This window comes from Nothobranchius furzeri, chromosome 1 (genome assembly GCF_043380555.1).
Source record: "Nothobranchius furzeri strain GRZ-AD chromosome 1, NfurGRZ-RIMD1, whole genome shotgun sequence".
In the NCBI taxonomy this organism is placed as follows: Eukaryota; Metazoa; Chordata; class Actinopteri; order Cyprinodontiformes; family Nothobranchiidae; genus Nothobranchius; species Nothobranchius furzeri.
Genome location: NC_091741.1, coordinates 56,906,541 through 56,929,440, shown reverse-complemented (window position 1 = coordinate 56,929,440; position 22,900 = coordinate 56,906,541). Strand labels below are relative to the sequence as shown.

The window sequence follows — 22,900 nt, the reverse complement described above, 5'->3', positions numbered from 1 at the left end:
ACTGCTGAAGAAATTATGATTCAGGTTCTCATATTTCCAATATGATGCTACTCTGAGCTGTATTTATAGCTGCAAAATGTAACCCTCCACCTCCAGTGAGAGCACGAATCATAATGTAGAGTTCAGATCATACATTAATAGACTGGATTTTTACAAACGTCATGCTGACAGGAAGTCAGTTGTTAGGAAGAAAACTGCTTAGTGAGCATGCAGGAAAATACAACTGTTAGGTGTGGCTAAAAGGTCTCAAATTTAATCTGACACAATCCTTGAAGTAGAATAAAGCTTTAATTGACAAAATGATTAAATAAAGTAAAAGTAAGAAAGGAGGTATTTTAATGTAGAAGCTCAAATGAGATACTTCTTTGCTAACAGGAGATTTGAACAAGAGATGCCTTAACCCTTACAAAGCTTTGGTTAAAACAATGATTACCTAAATTTTTGCATGGTCAGGCAGGCCTGAAGGTTTGTGTCTTTCAGCTTGAAGTTAAACTCTGCTGGTCTCATCAATCAACATAAGCGTAAAGATGTTTAACTCACTTCTGTCTTAGCTGCTCTCTCTGTCAGTTTCAAAACACTTCCAAAAACCTGAATTTTGTATTTTTCAAATAATTCAGACTCCTCTTTGCTTTCTTGGATAACCATCTGGCTAGGTTGATAATAGCCTAATTAGTATTGACTGTCAGAAACAATGGTCACTTTGACACATCACCATGGCAACTGCATCCAACCAGGTGATGGGGAATTTTACTAATTTTCAAGAAACTGCAAGTTTCATGCAGAAGAATTAGTGCCGTAGAAATATCATTGTGCAGACAAATGAGGATGCTGCTGGATGCATGTGAAGATGCAGGTAGAGAACAGAAGAGGCAGGTGTTTTTTGGGTTAAGTGGGGGACAGGTTTGGGGGGCTCCGCTTTTGAAATTCCGGTAGTAGTGACGCTGTCTTATTCCTTAAATCCCATCATGAACAGCACACATCGATGGGACAAAACAACCCTTCACTGATGATGTGTGTTTCATAGTAATGTTCATATCACATCAGCTACACTGACACATGTTGGTAGGAATGTTAAATATTTGGAGAGTGAAAACTACAATTTTTTAATTTTAATTCAACAATAAATTCGCACTTTATACCAGACAATCCTCATTCTGAGACCATGCTCGGTCTCAGAATGAGGATTGGTCACCATACAATGACTGTTGCGTTATAGGAGCTACCGCTTGCTTGTGTAGCTGTGCAGCCTCGCCCCTCCGCCCGCACTGCACACACGCACACTCCCTCACACACACTATCACGCAAATTTATCTACACAAACACTCACCACACCGAGCCGTAAGCTCCAGAGCCCACCGGCGTCAGGTTCTGGTACCGCTCCGGAACCTCCCACACAGTTTTGTTCAGCTCCTGCCGATAAAATCCCGGTCTGGCGGACATTTTTACATCCGGATACAGAAATTAAAAAAAAGGAGGACAGATATCTGTGGATGGACCGCCGCCGACTACCTGAGCGGCTCCTGCTGCTGCTGCTCGTACCGACGCACCGGCCAGTCAGTGAGAATCCCCTCCTCCCCTCCGCAGTCGCTGCTCCAGAGCACCCCCCACCCCCACGTCCTCATCCACTCATAAATGTGTGTGTGTGTGTGTGTGTGTGTGTGTGTGTGGGTGGGGGGGTGGGGGGGGTGGGGGGGGGGGGTTATACAATAGATTAGGCACTGCGTTCGTCATATTATATTATATTATATCATATCATATTATATTATATTATATTATATTATATTATATTATATTATATTATATTACATTATATTATAATGTAATACCTCTAAAATATGCTGGATACCACCCCACCAGAACCGGAATTATATACCCCAGCTTTAGAGTTACTTGTGGAGTACCACAGGGCTCAGTGCTTGGACCAATATATTTTTTATTTTTTGTCTTTATTTTATTTTGAACATGCGTACATACACATAGTAATACACACAACATAAGCAACTTCTCCTTCTCATTTTTTCCACATGTTCAAAAGGGAATAGGAAGAAGCATCAGTTTATTTAATCCCACCCCTTTCTTGACACCAAATAACTAATTATTATTTAATGTTGTCAGGTAGTTTTTGGCAAATTACTTTGCAAAATATTCACATAAATGGCACATGGTTTACTAAAATCATTCAATTCAATTCAAAAATACTTTATTAATCCCAGAGGGAAATTGATTGCTGTAGTAGCTCAGAATAATAATAATAATCAAGTCATCAAAGAGTTATTGTATATTACAATGGCTGTTGGCAGGAAGGATCTCCAGTAGCGGTCAGTGTTGCAGCGAAACTGAAGAAGCCTCTGACTGAAGACACTCTTCCGTTGTCGGACAGTCTTGTGAAGAGAATGCTCAGGGTTGTCCATAATTTTCTTGATTCTCTGGAGAATATCTCCTCCAGTGGTTCCAGAACTGCCAAAACTCTGGCTGAGTCCTTGAAAGGGCTTGAAGTTCCTCCATCTTGTTGGCCAGTGATCTCACATTGCCATCTCTTCCATTGATCATTATGATCAATGGAAGAGATGGTTTGAATTTCCTCTTTCTCTGTCTCCGTTTTGCTCCTGCTCTGCATCCACACTTCTTGCGTTTTAGCTCATTTGGGATTTGTGGCGTCAGTTGAGGTAATATTTCAGCCTTTCCAATGTTAATCAGCTGCTCCCGATTGTAAACCAGCTTGTTGCCATGGTTATGCATCATAACAAATGCTCAAAAAGTGAGAAAAGCTAAAAAATAGCAGTAAAAATCCTCCGAGCTTCACAGCACCAGAAACAGAAAAGTAAAGTGTCCAAAAAAAATACAGTTTTTCTTGAGAAACTAGAAGAAAAAATGCCCAAGAAAAGGCAAAACAACAGAGCTACTCCAACATGCAGCCACCCAGAGCAGTGCAGTTCCGGAGTGTCATAAATACAAACATTTTGTATTTAGGCACACACTTTCTTTTCACACAAAAATTATTTTTACTGTTTTAAGCTTCCAGTTGGTTAAATCACCAGACAGCGTCTGCTAAACTTTCACTTTTATGCTGACAATTCTCTGTTATTTTCATCCGTAAACCTTGATTAACCCAATCATTTAGTTAAATTACAGTATCGATCTCGTGCTCCAGCATTCCCTCGCTCGTAAACAAGACCCCAAGATACTTAAACTCTTCCACTTGAGACAGGACCTCAGCCCTGACCTGGAGAAGGCATTCTACCCTTTTTGGACTCAAGATCATGGTCTCAGATTTAGAGGAGCTGATTCTCATCCAAGCTGTTTTCACAGCGAAAGCTGGATATCACGTTCTGATGAAGCCAACAGGACCACATCATCCGCAAAAAGCAGATACCTGATGCTTAGGCCACTTAAATGGATCACCTCAACACCTTGGTTGCACCTAGAAATCCTGTTCATAAAGTTTTGAACAGAATTGGTGACAAAGGGCAGTCTGGGCGGAGTCCAACTCTCACCAGGAACAAGCTCGACTTACTGCCGGCAATGCGGACTAAGCTCTGACACCGGTCATTCAGACACCTGTGTCAGCCATAGAGACTGGATAGTCCAAACCAAAGTCCTCAAACTCTGCTTCCTCACTGGAAGGTGTGCCAATGGGATAGAGGAGGTCTTCGAAGAACTCCATCCAACGATCCACAACGTCCCGAGTCGAGGTCAGCAACACACTGCCTCCACTATAAACAGTGTTAGTAACGCACTGCTTTCCCCTCCTGAGGCGCCGGATGGTGGACCAGAATCTCCTCGAAGCCATGGCACTATATAATAAAAATTTAATAAAAAAATTCAGCTTCTCTGTCTTAAAAAGCATTTCAGGATGTAGTTTCCATGGAAATCATTACCAGTGGTTGAACTCAGAATGTCTCTAGTAGTACTGGTCTTATGAATATTTTTATGTTGAATACTTACAGAATTTTTTAAAGGCCCATGGTTTAAATAAACTACAATCCTGGCACAAAAATGGACACTAATTGAAATGTAAATGCTAACGTAGAATAATTTGAAACTAGAGGATTGACAAGATGTACCAGTTGAGTTTTTACACAATATCTGCTAAACAAAAGCAAAAACGACATTATGCGGAGATGTTTTCACTACTAATGCACGAGCCAACAGATGGAGCTCAACCTGCATTACTCAAGGTTAGATCTGGTTGTTTGACCTTGTTATATGCATGTCTGTCTGTTGGTCACACAGGATTTATACTGAATAAATGCTGATTCATATGATTTAATAAATGATAGACTGTTTTTCTTATTGTGTGCAAATTTCAAGTGTGTAAAAAGTGAATGTTCTGCGATTGCGTTAGTCTCAAAACAAGTGAATGAACAGTTTCTGTTTGGTCTGAGTTATGGGCTACAGTAGTTTTATGGTCCAGCAGGGGGCAGCAGAGACGTCCTGCTGTTTTGGAGTTGACCAAGCATTTTCAGACAACGCTTTCTGATTCTCAGACACAAAAAATAACATAAAAAACAAACACATTTGTTGGAAAATAACATTTAAAATATATATTTTCAAATTTGATTCATTTGTTGTTAGTTTTCTTGTCTGGTCATCGCCAGCACGAAGGTGGGTGGTCATTTAAATCAAAGGCGGGGCTTGTCAACAGGTGGCGGCGCTGATTGAGCAGGTGGACCGCTCACAACTCGCTCTTTCTGGGCTGATACCATCATGTTTCGCTGAAGCATTATTGTCCTTTGCAGCAAACCACCTGTCTGCCGTTGAAACTGGAGCGACTGTTCCAGAATAATCATGTTTGACCTGAAGAAAAGGAACCGTTTGACGCTGAGAAGCAGCAGCCGGGAGGCAGAGGAGTTCAGGCGGGTGGCGGTCAGAAGAAAAGATAAAGGTGCTGTGGGGGACAGCCACGCCTCAGGTGAGATGTACATGCATCATGAGCACTGTGTTAATTAGATAAACTTTGGACTGAGCTTAATTAACCATCTTCAGCACCTTATGAATCTTCGAAAGCTGTTTTGGAAATTATAGCTCTGGAAAAAAAAAACAGGCCATTACACACATCCTCTCCTATTTACTAACAATGCACGTCTTTAAACTGGCATACGTAGAAACATCTAAAGCCTAAAGCGGGTTTCGTTATTTAATTGTTATTTGGAGCGTTCTGTAGTGAAACTCTTAATTTTTGGCACTTGTTGAGGCTCTTATTGTGAAGGATTGAAAGAAGTTATGAGTTATGCTGTAAAAGGTCAATGAAAAGTACTTAAAACTTAAGGTTGTATTAATACACTGCCTTAGTTTTTTTCTTTAGTAGTGTACCAAGTGACAGCATACCCACAAACCTCAGTTTAAATACTACTAAAAAACATTTGCAGTTCAGGTTTTTATGACCTTTTTGACTTTATTGTGAACACTTACATTTTTCTCATATACATGTTTGTATTGTATTCTGAATTCACCCCTACAGCAAATTTTAATTAGAAATATTTTTACCTAAACAATTTGGACAATCGTTGTTTATTGTCCATTTACAGAATTTATAAATTAATTACTATAAATAAATAATGGAAATTGTTGGTTCAACCTTATAAATAGCAGTGAGTTGGTGCAGTCCTACTTATTAAATATTTTTAATGTTCCAATTTCAATTTGTGTATCTCCCCCCCCCCCCCCCCCCCCCCCCCCCCCCCCCAACTTTAATCTCTTTAAGAGGGGACAGTGGGTAAGTGTGTTGTTGCATTCAGTTGGATTAGAGTAGTCATTTATGTTGGACTTTGTTTGTGTGGCTTAAAACCACCATTCCTCACATCCTTCCAGACAGTTTTACTGTTCTTTCAGTGGGTCAGAACTGTTGGTATAAAAGTATCTTTGCTCCAGTGTTACACACAGATGCAGTATTCAACAGCTCTATGTTTTATAAAAGAAATTTGCTCTGTAGCCTCGTAAAGTAGAATCTATAAACAGTTTTAGGTGGAGGTGTTGAATTAATTTATTATTGTTCTCTTGTACAGATGTGTTATTAAATTGATTTTAATCATATTTAGTTAAATGTTTTCCAGTAAATGCCTGAAACATGACCAACCTCTTCTTTGAAAATAGGTCAATAACAAAGCATTAGGTTTGAAGGACTCAGAGTAATGGATCTGTCTTTGTGAAGTTTTTGATGTCAACTATCAGCCGTGATCACAGGATCCGTCTTGCAGTTCTGTGCAATTCAGGCAAAGGTTGGAATGATGTATAACAATGCAGAAGTAAGAAAGCAGAAGTATTGTACTGAGAAAGCAGGATTTAAACTCTCTCCACATGACCAACAAATCAGCTTCTCTAAGCAAAGCCTGAAGCGAGTTAACGAGGTCCCTCAAACTTTAACGGACAAAACCGCTGGACGTTCACGATGGTAGGAAAATTAATTACACCCCACTAAGCTTTTTTTGTTCATTTATAATAAAGAGGTAATGTATATTTAAAATTGTGTGTGTGTGTGTGTGTGGGGGGGGGGGGGGGGGGGTAGCTGTATAGTATTTATATCTCAGTCCATTCTTGTATTCCGACTAGTAATATGAGGAAAAATAACTATATGTACTAATTAATAACAACGAATCCTGTTTAAATGTGACCTGATTCAAAGTTAAATACCACAAATTCAACAACACTGTGACATAATCAGATTCTGCATATTATAGCAATAGTTAACCTTATATAAGCAAACCAGGAGATTGCCTCGTACCACGCAATCCCTCATCCAGGGCGAAGTCACAAACTTTCATTTAATTTAATTTTATTGATTTAATATTGTTGTCGTTATTGGGCACTACAAACCATGTTTCTAAGAGAAAAGGGAAATAGTCCAAATCATACAAAACTTTGAAGCAGTTTTAACCAGTTTTTACACATTACTATGATTACATGTACTTTTAAAGACACTTCTACTTAGACTTCAGGAGACAAAACTTTTAAACTAACCCTTACATGAATCTTTCTATTAAAAATAAGAATTGGAATAACAGCTGCGTTAGAAGCAAAGTAACTAACTTGCTTCGCATATCAAAATACATCTATAAGATTAACCGTTTTCATTTTCAACTGTATTTTTCAGCAACTATAATGGTTTATATTAGCAAAGCGGAAAAGTCTTAATAAGGAAGCAAAGAGGAGCCGACTGCAGACAAATTTGCTGTGCAATGTATATAATACATGTTTATTCTTAGAAGTAAGCAGTGGAGTGTGGGGCTCATTCAACAGTGGCCTTGATTGTGATGGTACAAATCCAAACTCTAAAGAGGAAACTGGTGACAAAAGCCCAGCAAGATCATCCTTAAATCAAGGTAGGTAGGAAGTTTTGTCCTATTGGAACACAGCTAGACTACAATAATATGGCTTGAACTTGGTGTTGCACTCAAACACTTTTTTCCCCATGATCCAGCTCATCTCCAGAGCCCACAAGGGGCAGAACAGGATCCACCTCAATTGACTGGCAAAATTCAAGATCATAGTCCCAACAGGAAGTTTGGAGTTTCCATTTCCTGTATGAACCTATCTCTGGGTTACCAAGGCTCCCCAAGTCCAATTAGAGGTGAAGGAAGTGATTTCTTAAGTGCTGTGCCTGGAGAACAAGTCTGCCCTTTTAGACCTGCTCAGGGGATTTCAAAGCGTTCAATCTTTCCAGTTCTAGGATCTCCAAGCCCAAGCAAATTAAGCATCAAGAACTGTAGTCCACAGAGAGAGAAAGACCACAGTCCAGCTAAGACGTCTCCAAGGAGCCACAGCTCTCTGACGGGAAAACTTCGTACCCCAAGTCCAGTTCTGAAGAGGATGGGAACCTATATTCCAGCAAGGATCTCTAAATCCTGGACGGGGCTGCACAAAATCTCAAATGAGAAAAACGAACAACCCAAGAAGATAGCCGAGAAGTCTTTCAGTGTGCCCAGTGTGATCGTCTGCATGGATGAAGACAGGTAGGACGTTTTCACCACCCTACTATCTTTTTCAAGTAACAACACGCAAATTTGCTTCTGTGGCTACATTGTAGCTCATCACTGTCAGTGTGTGAATGTGTGCGTGAATGAATGAATATTACACTGTAGTGTAAAGCGCTTTGGAGTCCTCGGACTCTAAAAGGCGCTATAAGAGTGCAGATCAATTTACAATTTTTCAATTTGCCCAGGCATCTCATTGAAAAGGTTGACTGCTCTCTGCTGCTGTCGGCTAACTGTAATGGGTCTGCAACTGCCATCAAGACACCTGTTAAATGTCAGCTCTGCATCATTCCCGGAGGCCATCATTTAACCAACGGGTCAGAACCTGTCTCAGGTCAGCTGAATGGCATGGAGCAGGGGAATGAAAGGCCAGCCATAAATTATATGGAAGCAGATACAACACCCAGGAGATCCAGGTTTTCCTGTGAGTGGACCAAAGGAAGCACAGCAGACGAGAAGACAAAAATGCCCTTGGGAGTTGAAACAAATGGAGAAGAGAAGATGAGTGACGAGAAACAAAATCACCCAAAAGATGAAGAAGTTACAGAGAGGAAACTGTACAACATAGCCAATGAACTCCTGCAGACAGAGAGGGCTTATGTGGCTCGTCTCCACCTGCTAGATCAAGTAACTGTGGTTTCTTCGAGACTTTTTTAAAACACTTTTACGTATTCATGCGTAGCAAAAACGTTAAGGATTTCCCCTTTTCTCGTCTCCCTCAGGTCTTCTGTTTGCGCCTGGCACACGAGGCTGATCGAGGCTCATTTCCTCCGGAGGTCATAAAAAACATCTTCTCTAACATTTCTTCAATCTACTCCTTCCACAGCCAGTTTCTGCTCCCTGACCTTGAACAATGCATCTGCAGCTGGTGAGTCTGACGTGTTGGTTCCTTTTTGAAAGGGAAAACAAACTGCCCAAATGCAAACATCCACACAATCACTTTTATCAGATATGAGTTATTTTTATAGTTTTTTTTATATATTAACCAGATGTAAAGTATTTGACTGACCTGAATGTAAAGACGGTTTTAAAAACCACAGGAAAGAAAAATGGATTTATGTCACCTGGCCCTCCCACTTTTGTTGAATCAAGGGGTCTAGGCCCAGGTCTGGGTAGGGCTCTTCTGCTGCATGGACCCTTCCTGAGGATGTATGCGGACTACGTGAGGAACTTTGACCAGGCCATGGAGCTGTTGAGGACATGGACTGAACGCTCCTCTGCCTTTAGAAACATCATCCAAGACATCCAGGTAGGAAACGCTGTGCTTGTGTCTGTCAGTACTCCACTGCTCCTCCGATCTGATCAGGGTGTTGTGGTTTTAGAGTCAGGATGTGTGTGGAAACCTCACTCTGCAGCACCACATGTTGGAACCAGTACAGAGAGTTCCACGTTATGAGATGCTGCTAAAGGATTACCTGAAGAAGCTTCCTGAGGATAACCCTGATTATGAGCCTGCTCAAAGTAACTGTTTACATTTTTTTTCTCATGCGTATGATAATGCCCAGTTTCTATCCTCGTTAGTGCCTCTACAGGTGTTTGTTCACTTTTTAGGTCCCACTCTTTCTGATAGCTCACCTCTTTGTCTCTGGTCAATAACGTCTGTAACGAATGGATGAAAATGTTTCATCTGCTTCTACAGAATCCTTGGAGGCGGTTTCCATGGCAGCCACTCACTCCAACAGTGCCATCCATAAAGCTGTATGTAACCACTTTTTCAGCTGTCATTTACAGAGTTTTTATGAAGTCTGGAATTCTTTAAAAGTTTATATGTTTCCGATTTCGAAAGTGCTTAAAGCTGTTAGACATTGCTATCTATACTTGTATTGCAGGTACATGTTTGACATAAATAATTATTCTCATCAGTCATCTTGAGTTTAGATGGTGCTAAAGTGAACATGAGTCAGAAGCAGTAGAATAGGACCAGTAGACTTGCTGGATTTGTTTCTTTTGTGGAACTTTCTCCGTGAGGAAAGAGGACTCTCACTCTGCTCCAGTTCATAGTATTTTTCACTGCTTGCCCTGATCCCAAATGTCGAACTCAAGCTTTGAAAGGACGTCAAGTAGTTTAGGCTTTACTCCGAGAGCTACTTAATCTACAGTAACTTTTGTAAAATTTGTGGAAAAATAATTCCATCTATACATCAGGAATTTCATTAAATTCCTGATGTATAGATGGAATAAAAAGACTTTACACACATTTTCATTATAGATCAGTAGAAAATATTAGAGACGCACTGACAATTTGGCCACCAAAAATTTTCATCTGAAAATGACCCAAAAGTACATCTCTGGTTTTTGGTCGAAACACCTAAATCATTGAAACAACAAAGCCGAAACAGGTGAATCCCGTTTCTGTTTCGTTTCATCTTGCTTCGCCCTCATGTGGCAACTTGATCTTTGCTTCAAAAAACCATACATTCGTACTGATTTCAAAAGTAAAGTTCTTCCCCTTGTAGTAATGCTGTTTTATTACGATCGCTGGAATATTCATACTAATTATTTAACTGAATTTTTACTTTCAGTTTCACATCTACTGCTTCTGCCTGGCTTTTTTCTTTTCCTTTACATTCCCACTATGTCTGTAATTATTAGCTCTACACCCACCATGTCCTGAACACAATGAAATAAGCTTTGGATCATATGTGTGAAGCATGTTTACTCCCATCAAGCACACAGACTTGGTTGACCTTTCTCACTGGACAAGTGAATATCTTTAAAAGAGAATGAATATTACTCTTCAGAGTCAGTCAGTTATTACCAGACAGAGGGTTGTCAACACTGAACAGACCTGTAAGCATGAGTTTCTCCTCTCTAATATATAATATTTGCCCTCTGTGTGCTCGCCTCCTCCCCTCAGTCGGGAGCCTCCGATGGAAGGATAGTTTTCAAACTATAAACTCCCAAAATGTCAATAGAAACACCTAAAAGTGTTGCTCAGATTGAAGGTACACATCTCCACTATCTTCTGGTGTAAAGTAATAACTTCATGAGGGGTTATGTTTGTGGCTGTGGCTCATTGAACACAATAATGCAACTTTGGTGCATAAAGGGTTAATTTTACGTTCCTCAGCAGGCCTTTTACTTATAAGCCTGTACCTTTATAGTTTTCTTATAATTTAGTATTTAATAAATGTATGGGGTCAAGTGAAACATTTAATAGTTTTAATTTATATTGTGCATTGTTGTTATGTCAGTGCAAAACACATATTTTCATAGTTCTGTAATCGATTTTTTGCAATGCCTTGATTTAATTATGGTTAGTACACATTGTAGCCATAAATGCTATGGTTCTAGTTATCTACATAATAATTTGTTTGTGTTTCGGTTTTTGGCCTTGGTTTCCTCTTTCGGTTTTAGGTGTCGACCAAGACTTTTAATTTCAGTGCATCCCTAAAAGCTATTTCAGACGGGATGAAATGAGAAACAATAAACCAGGTGTAAGTTTGGTTGATTTTGTCTTTATGGATCTGTTACAAAGCTGCTTTGGTTTGTTGTAGGAGAGCCTGAAACGGCTTCTGGAGATTTATGAGATGGTGGGAGAAGAGGAAGTGGTCAACCCAACCAATGAGTTTCTCAAAGAAGGTCGTCTGCTCAAGCTCGCCGCTAGAAACGCATCAGCCATGGAGAGACACCTGTTCCTGGTCAGTGTGATCCTAGTGTTTACAGAAATTAGTATGAATCTGGTAACTTTATTTACAATAATACCCAAACTGCAAACCCTTTTGCACAAAATAAATTTTTTTCTGCCCTCAGTTCAATAACTTCCTGCTGTGCTGCTCAGCAAAGTTCAGCCTGGTTGGGCAGAAATTTACTGTCCGTTGCAGGATTGGAGTTGATGGCATGAAGGTGCATCAGACCACTAATGAAGACCACCTGTACACCTTCCAGGTGTCTGGAAAGGAGAAGAGCCTTGAGCTACAGGCTAGGTGACCTTCACAAAGCTTTATCAAGATGGTGTTTTTTGATGGGTAGTAAAATATTTCTATGTATTTTTAGTGCCAATCGTAAAGAAAATGCACACACAAATCAAATTAGACATGTGTTTTTGTCTCTCCAAGCTCTGAACAGGACCGAGATGAGTGGATAGAGGTAATTTTATTCAAATGTGGCATAGTGAACTCTACATAGATTAGGGAAAGATTTTATTGTTAGAACTTAAAAAAAAAAGCTTTTCATTTGCAGGTGATTCAGGAAGCCATCAATGTGTTTCAGAAGAAAAATGAAACCTTTAAAATGGTGTCAAAGGAATTATACATGGAAGAACCTGTAGGTTGGACCATTGATTTCCTTTGAAGTTTTGACTTAAGATTTCAACACATGGATCCTTCATAACTATGATTTGTATGTGGTTCACAGGCAAAAGAACTTGGCCGTCGAGCTCCTCGCTGGATCAGAGACAATGAGGTGAACGTGTGTATGATATGTCGGGAGCCTTTTAATGCTCTCACCAGAAGAAGACACCACTGTCGAGCCTGTGGCTACGTGAGGAACATAAAGCTTTTTAGCATTCAGAAGGGAACTTGATCTGACTACAGTTAAGGTAAATGTCTCAACTCCAACAGGTGGTGTGTTGGAGGTGTTCCGATAATAAAGCGTCTTTGGAGTATGATGGTAACAAGCTAAATAAAGTGTGTAAAGCTTGTTACTCCATTCTGACTGGCCAGAGGGGTGAGAGAATGGACAGGAAGAAGAGACGGATGATAGAGGTGAGTTACATGCTTGCATTTGTTTTTGGCCCATTTTCTTTTTAAAGACCAAGTTCACTGAGAACACTTTACTTTTATTTATGCATTTATTTTTTAACTTATTTTTGAAATATGATGGATTACATGCAGGCTAAGCATGAAAATATTTTTCTACCCCTATTGCCTGCATTAGCTGCCAATTGAAAATAGACGGGGAAACTGTCGGGTCGGATAAAGTCTGAGCATTCACAGGCTCCACCTCTCTTGACTCGTGACAGGGATAGATGTTGAAATATGTTGATTTAGCATCCAGAAGAGAGCTAAGCATGTCTCTGCTAACAGAAACTAACTGATGGCATTAGCAACTCCACCACACGGCAGAACTCCTTCAGGCTTGTTATTTGTGGAGATAAAACATTAATGTCGCAGAGTGAGAGTTGCGTTGCTGTTATCTAGTCAAAGGAAATGTCTGAATATCAGAAAATAAGACTCTAAAATCGACTGTCTTCCGCACTCCTCTTTGGCTCACTTCTACATCCTGAAACAGGAGCGCCAGAGCTTTTCCCCCAGAGATGGTCTCACAAGTAGTGGTGACTCGTCCATAGGGGGTGCAAGGGCACCACCCCACCAGTCTCACAGGAAGATGAAAATGGGAATCCCAAAATAAAATAAAACATGAAAATTAAACTAAACTATCTATACATCATACAGACTATAAGTGTTGTGTATAATCTTCATTTAAGTGTAGTTTAAAAAATGTTATTTACGCGTTTAACACTACCGAATCATCTTGTGACGTATTTCCTGTTACTTTTGGGTGCAGCAATCTCTACTATAGACCTACGCCAACTGGCGCATGCGCGCTGGATCCCCCCTACTAATGCTAGCAGCAGTAGGAGAGCCTTTGGGTGCAGGGTATAACTCCCGCTTAGACATGTGCAGAAGACCGGCAGAGCATAGTCTCAGAACTAAACCGGAAATTCTCCACAGTTCACCGTCCTTGGTTGTTGTAGAGCAGCTGACTACACCTCGTGGAGTTTTGTTATTATGAAGGAAAATCATGGAAAGTGGCATCAGAGACTTATAAACAATCTCCTGCATGTAAAAAAGTGGATTCTTTTTACTATACCAAGGATTATTACAACCTTAAACTGGCAAAGATGGGACTGAGATAATTACTTTAACTTCATGAAATGAGCTTTGTTTGTGTTTATGCCGAATTTGCATATATTGGTGAATATTGTAATATAAGTTTTAGTGGGAGCACAGGCAGAATATCTTAATCTCCAGTCAGAACCCAAAAACGGCAACAGTAGGCAGCAACTTATCCAAAATATTCTTTATTACCACAACCAACAATAAAACACTACAGCCGAGTTCCTTTATTAAGTCAGCTGATCAGCATAAATAAAATCAAGCAAGCGTGTACTTAGCTGGCCCAGTCGATGCAACCCCCTCCCCGGGTTCTGAGCTTCCGACACTGTCCAACGCCCCGGAGCTCAGCTTGCGAGGACGGCGGGTAAGTCCATGGCTCAGGTCCGGCTGCCAGAGTCTGCGGCGGCAGATGTCGGCGTGGTCTCGGCACCCAACTACTCCCAGCCCTCACTACCTAAAGAAGGCATCAAGCCTACCCTCCTAGTGCTGGAACGCTGCCCACCTACTCGGCTATCTCCATTGCCGGCAGTCCTAATCAATTGCGAACGATCCCACCCCCGAGAACGGGGTGCCACAATGACAGGTCGACCACACACACCTTGGTAGATCTGCCACCCTTTTCTCATCTCCGGCCTCATTACGCGTGACAAGGACCAGCTGGCGTCCAATCGCCATGCCCCCAGATTCTGGCAACTTCGTCTTCTGTCTTCCACACTCTCCCCTTTCTCGACCTAAAGGACTCGCCCACAAGTCCTAAACATCCATGTGATAATCCGTGAACCAAGCGGGGGGTCTCCTCTGACGAACCACGCATTGTTCCACAGCTCCTTGTCCCTCGACCTTCCCAGGGAGACATCCTTTCGATCCTCCTGCAGCAGCACCCTCTCAAGCAGCCTCTCCACGTGATGGGGCAGGGTCACTTGAGTCACTGGAACCACTCGTCTCTGCAGACCGTTGATCAACCCTGCTGTTGTCTTCCCAGGTGGCATCCGGTTGACGGTTGGTGGCATCCGGTTGATGAACCACGCACTGTTCCACAGCTCCATGTCCCTCGACCTTCCCAGGGAGACATCCTTCCGGTCCTCCTGCAGCAGCACCCCCTTGAGCAGCTTCTCCACATGATGGAGTCTGGTCACTTGAGTCACCGGAACCACTCGTCTCTGCAGACCGTTGATGAACCCTGCTGGTGTCTTCCCAGGTGGCATCCGGTTGACGCAGCCTCTACCCCGCTCTCTCTCGGGACCCCACAGCCATCAGTGCTGCAACTGTTGGAAGAGAAGTACACGGCTTTAGTCGATTGAAGTGAATCGCACTCTCAGGATCCCCCTCAACGGGTAACAGTCTGTACAGCACATCTGTCACCCGCTCGAGAACCATAAAACGGTCCTTTATATCGTCTCTGAAGCTTGGGACACCCCCCCCCCCCCCCCCCCCAGCTTGTTTCAGACCACAGCAATTCACCTTCCGAGTATAACTGGCATGAGGCCCTAAGATCATATGCCCTCTTTTGTTGCGCCGAGGCTCTGCACTGATGGCGTTTCACCGCATCTACCACCGTAGTCAATGTTTCCTTCAGTCTCGTCACATACTCGTCTGCCGAGGCAAAGGCTTCACCCTTGTCAAGGTTCAACATGACGTCAACAGGTCGCACGATCTCTCGCCCAAACAGAACCTTATAGGGTGTGACAGATGTGTTGGTGCTACTTCTGTAGGCTAGCATTACATATGGCAGCAAGGAATCCCAATTAAGCTGATTGTCCTCCACAAAAAAGTTAACAGTCAGCATTGTCCGATTAACCTCTCCACTAATCCGTCTGACTGGGGATGATAGGGGGTTGTCCTCGTTTTATGAATCTGCAAGAGTCCACATAGCTCTTGGAATAGTTTTGACTCAAAGTTCCTCCCCTGGTCAGAATGGAGGCTCCGTGGCACCCCAAACCGGCACACACATTCCTCAGTCAGAACTCTAGCGATTGTTTTAGCCTCCTGATTATGGAGTGGGAAGGCTTCCGTCCATTTAGAGAAGTAGTCACCCACTACCATGATGTACTTATTTTTCAGTCCGGTCTCAGGGAGTGGACCCTGACTATCCACTGCAATGCGTTCAAAGGGCCTAGAGGTCAGTGACTGCTCTAAAGGTGCACGTGGTGTTCCTCCATGCATTTTAACTAAGCCACAGTCAGCACACTCACGAACCCAAGCCTTTACGTCCTTAATCCACTCGGGCCAATAAAAACGGTCTTAAACCTTGCCTAGTAACTTTTGGACCCCCAGATGGCCCCCGGTGGGGACTTTATGTAACTGTCTCAGGACCTCTGGGACCAGAGCCTGGGGCAAATCAACCTGGACCTCCAGAGCAGCATCAGAATTTGCCGGTGCTACACGCACCAACTTGGAACCCGTATTTCGAGTTGGTCCCACACAGGTGCAAACTGTTTTAATTCTGGGTCATCAGGGCCTACAAGTCCTACACCCTGTTTAGCATCCCTGATCCATTTCAGCACCGGATCATCCAGCTGAGCCTAGCTGAGTTCATCCATCTCTAAGGCCCGACTAGACCCTAATCCTCCCTCTTGTAGGGAGCACACCCTCAACTCAGCTCTCAAGTGCTGCATTCCTTGGCTGGCTGATAAGCTCTCCGGTTTCCAAATTGGCAGTCTGGAAAGGGCATCTGTATTACTATGCAGTTTACCTGGCCGATTAATGATTTTATACTGGAAATTGGCCAGCTGTTCCACGCATCTAGCCAGTTGTCCCTCCAGACCCTGGAAATTGTGCAGCCATCGCAGAGAGTTGTGGTCTGTCTTTAAAACAAATTCCTTGCCCAACAAATAATGTTTGAAATGTTTAGTGAAAGTGACCAGACTCAAGAAAACAGTAAAATGTAGGTAGATTTATCTCCACTACGCGTTTCTGTATAAAGCAATAAGTTATACACATGTAATATTTATACTTTTGATATAATTCAGATCTTCAGATCACCTTCAAAACTGTCACACACCAAGGGCCGTTTCAAGACATTTTGGGGCCAAGTCAAAATCACCCCCCCACCCCCCAACACACACACACACACACACACACACACACACACAACTGGGTTCCCCAGAAGCCGCTGTGTAATTCATACCCTGTCCATGAGTATTAATTATATAGTGTTTGTAAAAAGCCCCATAGACATTACTGACATGTTATAATATTATCAGATGAAAAACTAACTTATCACACATGCTTCTCATTGCTTCTTTTATAAACTTGCTAAAAGTAACAAAACCATTTGAAAGCCACTATTTGTGGATTCTCTGAAAGTTTCCATGGAGTGTGTGACAACTTATTTTTTCATTGATCCTATCGTCTAATCTCACAGCTGAAACATGCATCCTTAATAATCTGTGCACAGGAAGCGTACCGATGCTGTAGTAAAACAAAAGGTATAATAATTTATTATTAATAAAACCTTGTTGCAGCACTAAAGCAGAAAAATGAGATTTTGCAATAAATATGCAAAATATTTACATATGAATTGTTTTAAAGCCCTTTTATTGGCAGAATCTATTAATGTAGTTCTTACAAAAAATGGGTCCCAACGTGGTTTGTGTGGCGGTGTGACGTCATAGGCACACATCCCCTGTCCTCTTGTTTGGAAATGGAAATATGGTCACCCTATATTAAACAAACTGTCTACCCGGGCTTTTGCGCTGCACAGAGACGCTTCGCTGCCTATGACTGAACGTCAGTTGAGAGCGGTTGAGTCAGTCTCATGCAGACTGACCAATGAAGAGAGGGCCTCAAGTTAAGACCCTCTCCTCACTGGTCAGTCCACACGAGGTTTGTCAAAGGTTACCCTGAGCGGGTTACGTGATGTCAGGCATTCAAGTATTGAGTATATTTACTGCATATTACAGTAAAATATTCTGTATGGGACCATATTATGGTGATCCTCGGGTTGTGATGATGAATATTGTTGCCCAGGGTACAACAAAGTGTTAATCTGGCCCTGCCTCCAGTCAGAAACCAAAAACAACACCAGTAGGCAGCAACTTATCCACAATATCCTTTATTACCACAACCAACAATAAAACACTACGGCCGAGTTCCTTCGCAATAAAGTCAGCTGATCAGCATAAATAAAATCAAGCAAGTGGGTACTTGGCTGGCCCAGTCGATGCGACCCCCTCCCCGGGGTCTGGGCTTCCGACCCGTCCAACGCCCCGGGGCTCAGCTTGCGAGGACGGCGGGCGGAGAACCATGAATCAGACTAAGTCCACGGCTCAGGTCCGGCTGCCAGAGTCTGCGACGGCAGATGTCGGCGTGGTCTAGGCACCCAACTACTCCCAGCCCTCTGCCTTCTAGCCCTCACTACCTAAAGAAGGTGTCAAGCTGTCTTCTGTCTTCCACAATATTAAGTTCGTTTTTGGAACAATTTTGCTGTTAAGCCTGGTTCATGCTTCTCCGTCAGCTCCGCAAGGGACAGACACGCACGGATTGACTGAAGCGTTTTGCTCTCATGCTTCTCCGTCTCCTGGAGAGTGTTGCAAAGCAATTGCCCGGCAGGACCACAGAGGGCGTAGCGCTGTTCTGTGGTATCCTGTCATGTATCGGTCCAAGATGTGTTTATATTGTGTTTTGTGTATATAAGAGACTTTTTAACAGACAAATTTGTCTCTCATTCTCCACCTCTTCATGTGCTCGCCACCTCTAAACCCACGTTTCCTGTCATTTCCGTCCACAAATAAAATGCTTGCTGCGCATCTTTTCACTCCTCCAGTCACGGGAGAATTAAAGATTTATGTTTTTAGTTTTTTCGTGGGGTGTTCTTCAAGCTTCTCCGTGTCTGCTGCTTGTTATCCTTGGCTCTCTTTATGTTTTTGAGGGCGCAATGGCGGCGCTGTAGACAACAGCGGCGTCCTGACCAATCACAAGCTTGCGTTGTCTGTCTCGACTGACGGATGTTTAGAAAAGAGAGCTCGACTCCGTCTGTCCTTGCGGAGCTCTCCGGCAGGCACGCAAGGACGTTGCGTGTCTCCGCACTGACGCAGACGAAGAAGCATGAATCAGGCTTTACCGTCTGTCAGTGTGACTTATACAAATGGTGATTCAGCGTTCCCTGGTGGTGATATGTGGATTGCGCATCAGTCATTCCAACCACATATTTCAGACCTAATTATTAGAATTATGAGCGATAAGGCTATTTTTAATGCATTCATAACGTGAACACCTTTCTAATCCATTATTCTCCTGAAAACCTTTTGTTTTTGAATAAAAATGTGAGAAATAATGATGAAAAATTTACATTTTTGTCAAGTTTTGTTTAAACACATTAGAGACTAATGTTTAGTGAGTGTTTTTATATAATTTCTTTCTGCCTGCATGAACTATTTTGCTGTTGGTTTAAAAAACCAAGAATGTGACTTGAAATTGCAAATATTTTAAAGATTTATATAATTTTTTTTCTAATAAACCATCATTTATTTTATCTGCCCATTAATCATCATTTTGTAAGGAAGCAAATGGATAAGAAACATGTTACTAGTACAAATTTATTTAAGATCCTCGTTATTCATATGCACCTTCCAGGTCACACAATTCTCGGCTGGCATGCTCTTTTCCACGCACCTGGTAAATCCCCCCCCCCCCCCCCCCCCCCCCCAAAAAAGACAAATATTCACCAGCCGCCACTGCTCACAAGGTATTCATTATAGGGCAGCAGTAGCTTAACAGGTTGAGTGGGTTGTCCAGTAATCGGAAGGTTGCAGGTTCAATCCTGGCTCCGGACAGACAATTCTGCTTTTGTGTCCTTGGGCAAGACACTTAACCCACCTTGCCTGCTGGTGGTGGTCGGAGGGACTGGTGGCGCCAGTGCTCGGCAGCCTCGCTTCTGTCAGTGCGCCCCAGGGCAGCTGTGGCTACATCGTAGCTCATCCCCACCAGTGTGTGAATGGATGAATGATACACTGTAGTGTAAAGCGCTTTGGAGTCCTTACTCTGAGAGGCGCTATACAAGTGCGGGTCATTTATCATTATATTACAGGTCACTGCAAATGTGTTGGAAAAATGAGTGAACTTGGTCTTTAAATTCTTCTAGAAGCCTTGCATCCATTGAAAGAATTGCAGATCACCTTATGAGTAATAATAGCTACAGTCATTTTGGTTACATCTTGAACATTATTAAATTTCACTCAGTATTACAATATTTCTTGGCACTGTTGGCTACTACCGAGTGAGATTCTAGGTTCATATCTGTAAAATGGACCAAGTTGAAGCCATTCTTGTGTTTAGGATCTATTAACTCAGGGTTGTCTTGAATTGGGTTGACTCAAAAACTTAATTTGTTATAGATGTACATGAGTGACAATGGCAGAGGATTTGAGTATCTGCCCTATAATCGGAAGATTGCATGCTTGAATCTTGCTCAGTCGGTCACTGCCATTGTGTCTTTGGGCAAGACACTTGGGCCCAATCTCAACACTCGCACTTGCACACTTGTGCCCTTCAATTGTGCATTCCTGGCCAGGGGCGTGAGTGCGTAGGGTGTCCCGATTCTCAAGTGCCCCCCATTGCACTCTTAATCTGCACTTCACCCTAGTCCACAGCGATGCGGACCGCAGATAAGGGTATTACCCACAAGTCATTGCTGCAGGAGAAATGGCTGAAGTTCCTTTTCTGAAAATATGTATTTTCTAATTAAATTAGTTCATTTTAGAACAATTATTTGATGCTCTGAATGTTTTAGACAAAGCAGCAATGAAGTAAAATTTATTGCAAATAATTGCTTTATTGTTTGAAAGTTGTTAAAGGTTTTAGAAAAAGTTTCACGGCGACCAGCATCCTGGCATGCGTTGCAATCGATCGCTCCGTCTCAATTCGGTAATTATTTGCACACTTGTGTTCTACGCACTCCAACCCTACTGCGCACTTTCTCAAAGTGCACTTTGCTGAAGACCACAGGGCGGAGTGCGAGTATTGAGATTGGGCCTTAACCCACCATGCTGGCAAAATCCTGATCCTGGTTTGTTTTGGGGTCTTACCACAGTCTGACACACATGCAGGCCCTCAGGACATCATAATGAGCAGTTACCTTCAGTATGGTGACAACTCCATGATTTGGCAGCAAGTGTGGTGCATCCTACCAGGAACCGATCCTCCAGTCCTACAGCTCTACACGACTCCACAGGTAAACCTGTCGGATTTTTTTTTTAGTATTCTTTAGTGTTACATGCTGACGTTGTTAGTACAGCACTTTCACACAACTTTTGTTGTAAGCTGGCTCATAATAAATCTGAATAGTTTTATCTGTAGATGAATGTCTCTTGGGTATGAGGGCAGCATGTTGTGCAGCTGAGGCTAGAATGACTTTCAACCTTTCCAGCAAACACCCGCTTTAAAACTCCAGGGCCTCATTCATCAAACGTTGGTAGAATTATTACTATATTCCTTCCAATGAACGAAACTTAGGATGTTTGTACGCATGTTCCTCTGCAATGGACTGATGATAAATCGCACCTGTGTGTACCCAGGTTCTCATGTCTGTTAGCCATCATTTACATACAGAAACGCCCTCGATATTTGTTCACACTACATCTTCAGCTTGTGGGGAACCTCTGCGTTCTTCACGGGGAAAAATAAAAACCATAGTGACAGCAAGATTGAGGCACTGGCTGCTGAAGTAGAAGAAAAGCAAACATGTAAAGGCAGTCAGGACAGAAAAGAGGTCTATCAGAAATAAAGAAAAATTATTCGACTTGAAACCTAATTTAAAAAATGTAGAACAGACTGAATGTTCCAGAGTGCATGCTCTGCCAAATCCTCCAATAACATCAGCCATGCTACAATGTTGGTCACGTGTGTCTTTTATTAGTTTTAGCATCAATAATGCGAAAAAGCTGTTTTTTCACCGACATATTGGGTAAAATATTTGTGGATGGGGAACATGTGTGGACAACTGAGACCTTCGATACTTCAGTTCTCATGTGGCCTACCACTAGATGTTGTTCGTATGGTCTGAGGTTTTTTTTTTTTTATAATCGGGAACATTTCCACGCACAAGTACAAAATGAATACTGCACGATAAATTGGTCCCTACGCATGACATTGCCACAGATCTGTGCGTATGTACGGTTGCTAAACGAGGGTCCTAGAGGGGTGTCTCTTGACCTTTACCCTCTGTCACATTTCCAGGATGAGAAGCCGTTGGTTTCCGTGCCGCTCCTTGGCTGTGTCATCGAGGATCTCCTGCAGGGTCAGCACTGCTTCTGTCTCAAAGAGTCCAGAACCTGCCATATTTTGTCCTGCGAGGATTCTGACCTTAAGCAGAGCTGGCTGACTGTCCTCAAGCTTTCAGTGATGAGAAATCTGTGATCGACGTTTGAGGCCGTTTGGATTGATGATACGGGAACAGATAAGAGAATATTTGGAATGAGAGGATGAGGGGTGTGTTTCATTTTGAAGTGCTTGTACACTTTATTTCTGAAATGGTTTACAGTAAAAATAAATAAAGTGAAGGTGTTTTAACATGTGTCGGACAACCCCTTAAACTACAAACCCGTTGGCTTCAGTTCTGTACAAGCTGTTGTGTGAAGATGTAAAACATTTAGCTTTAAGTTTCGGTGAGACATAAAAGCTTTTGGAGATCCTCAGCTGCTCTCTTTACAGGGAAATGCAACAAGCTGATATACAGACTTAACCAGGCATGGGCCAGTGTGATTTGAACGCCATGGAAAAGTAAAATATTGTATTTTATTTTGAAATGCCAGCACAAAAATAAATTTATTTGAAATGTAATAAATGCAATTTAAAGTTAAATGTAAATTTAAAGTATTTAATTGGAGCCTAAACAAATTTTAGTGAGTAGTTTCAAAGTGAATGCTTGTTTCAATGAATATAAATATATAAATAATTTTTTTAAATGTATTTACTTGCAAGATAAATTTGATTGAAGTTGAGTTGTAAAAAGATAATTCTATTTTACTAATTTCAATATGGCATAAACACAAGGTGTTTACTGGAACAGCCTCATTTACGCTTGTTCTCTGTATGTCAGATAAAACACCGCTGATGGTTTAAAATTTTTCATTTTGAACATTTGTAAACAAG

General features: G+C 42.0%; 2 protein-coding genes across 4 annotated transcripts in view; one reads left to right on the top strand and one right to left on the bottom strand.

The window, feature by feature from the left end:
* Nucleotides 1–1,571, bottom strand: part of mapk11 (mitogen-activated protein kinase 11) — a 183,631-nt gene extending 182,060 nt beyond the window's left edge. The window contains exon 1 of the mRNA XM_070554482.1: nucleotides 1,328–1,571. Coding sequence (XP_070410583.1) covers nucleotides 1,328–1,440 — 113 coding nt within the window. The 5' untranslated portion in view covers nucleotides 1,441–1,571. The remainder of the gene's footprint in view (nucleotides 1–1,327) is intronic.
* A 3,074-nt stretch (nucleotides 1,572–4,645) lies between these two features.
* On the top strand, nucleotides 4,646–22,318 carry LOC107383503 (FYVE, RhoGEF and PH domain-containing protein 4). 3 transcript variants are annotated; one of them, XM_070554475.1, is made up of 17 exons: nucleotides 4,646–4,912; nucleotides 7,206–7,319; nucleotides 7,418–7,567; nucleotides 7,661–7,949; nucleotides 8,159–8,597; nucleotides 8,693–8,838; nucleotides 9,063–9,219; nucleotides 9,293–9,431; nucleotides 9,610–9,668; nucleotides 11,468–11,611; nucleotides 11,724–11,896; nucleotides 12,029–12,059; nucleotides 12,153–12,236; nucleotides 12,327–12,452; nucleotides 12,533–12,676; nucleotides 20,841–20,981; nucleotides 21,986–22,318. In XM_070554475.1, exons 1-17 carry the CDS (start codon nucleotides 4,789–4,791, stop codon nucleotides 22,163–22,165), a joined length of 2,640 nt encoding a protein of 879 aa, XP_070410576.1. In that variant the 5' UTR covers nucleotides 4,646–4,788; the 3' UTR covers nucleotides 22,166–22,318. The 3 variants fall into 3 exon arrangements, with proteins under 3 accessions (XP_070410576.1, XP_015811655.3, XP_070410577.1); XM_015956169.3 differs by having other exon boundaries at nucleotides 7,203–7,319; XM_070554476.1 differs by lacking the exons at nucleotides 20,841–20,981; nucleotides 21,986–22,318 and adding an exon at nucleotides 14,793–14,909 and having other exon boundaries at nucleotides 7,203–7,319.
* The last annotated feature ends 582 nt before the right edge of the window (nucleotides 22,319–22,900 follow it).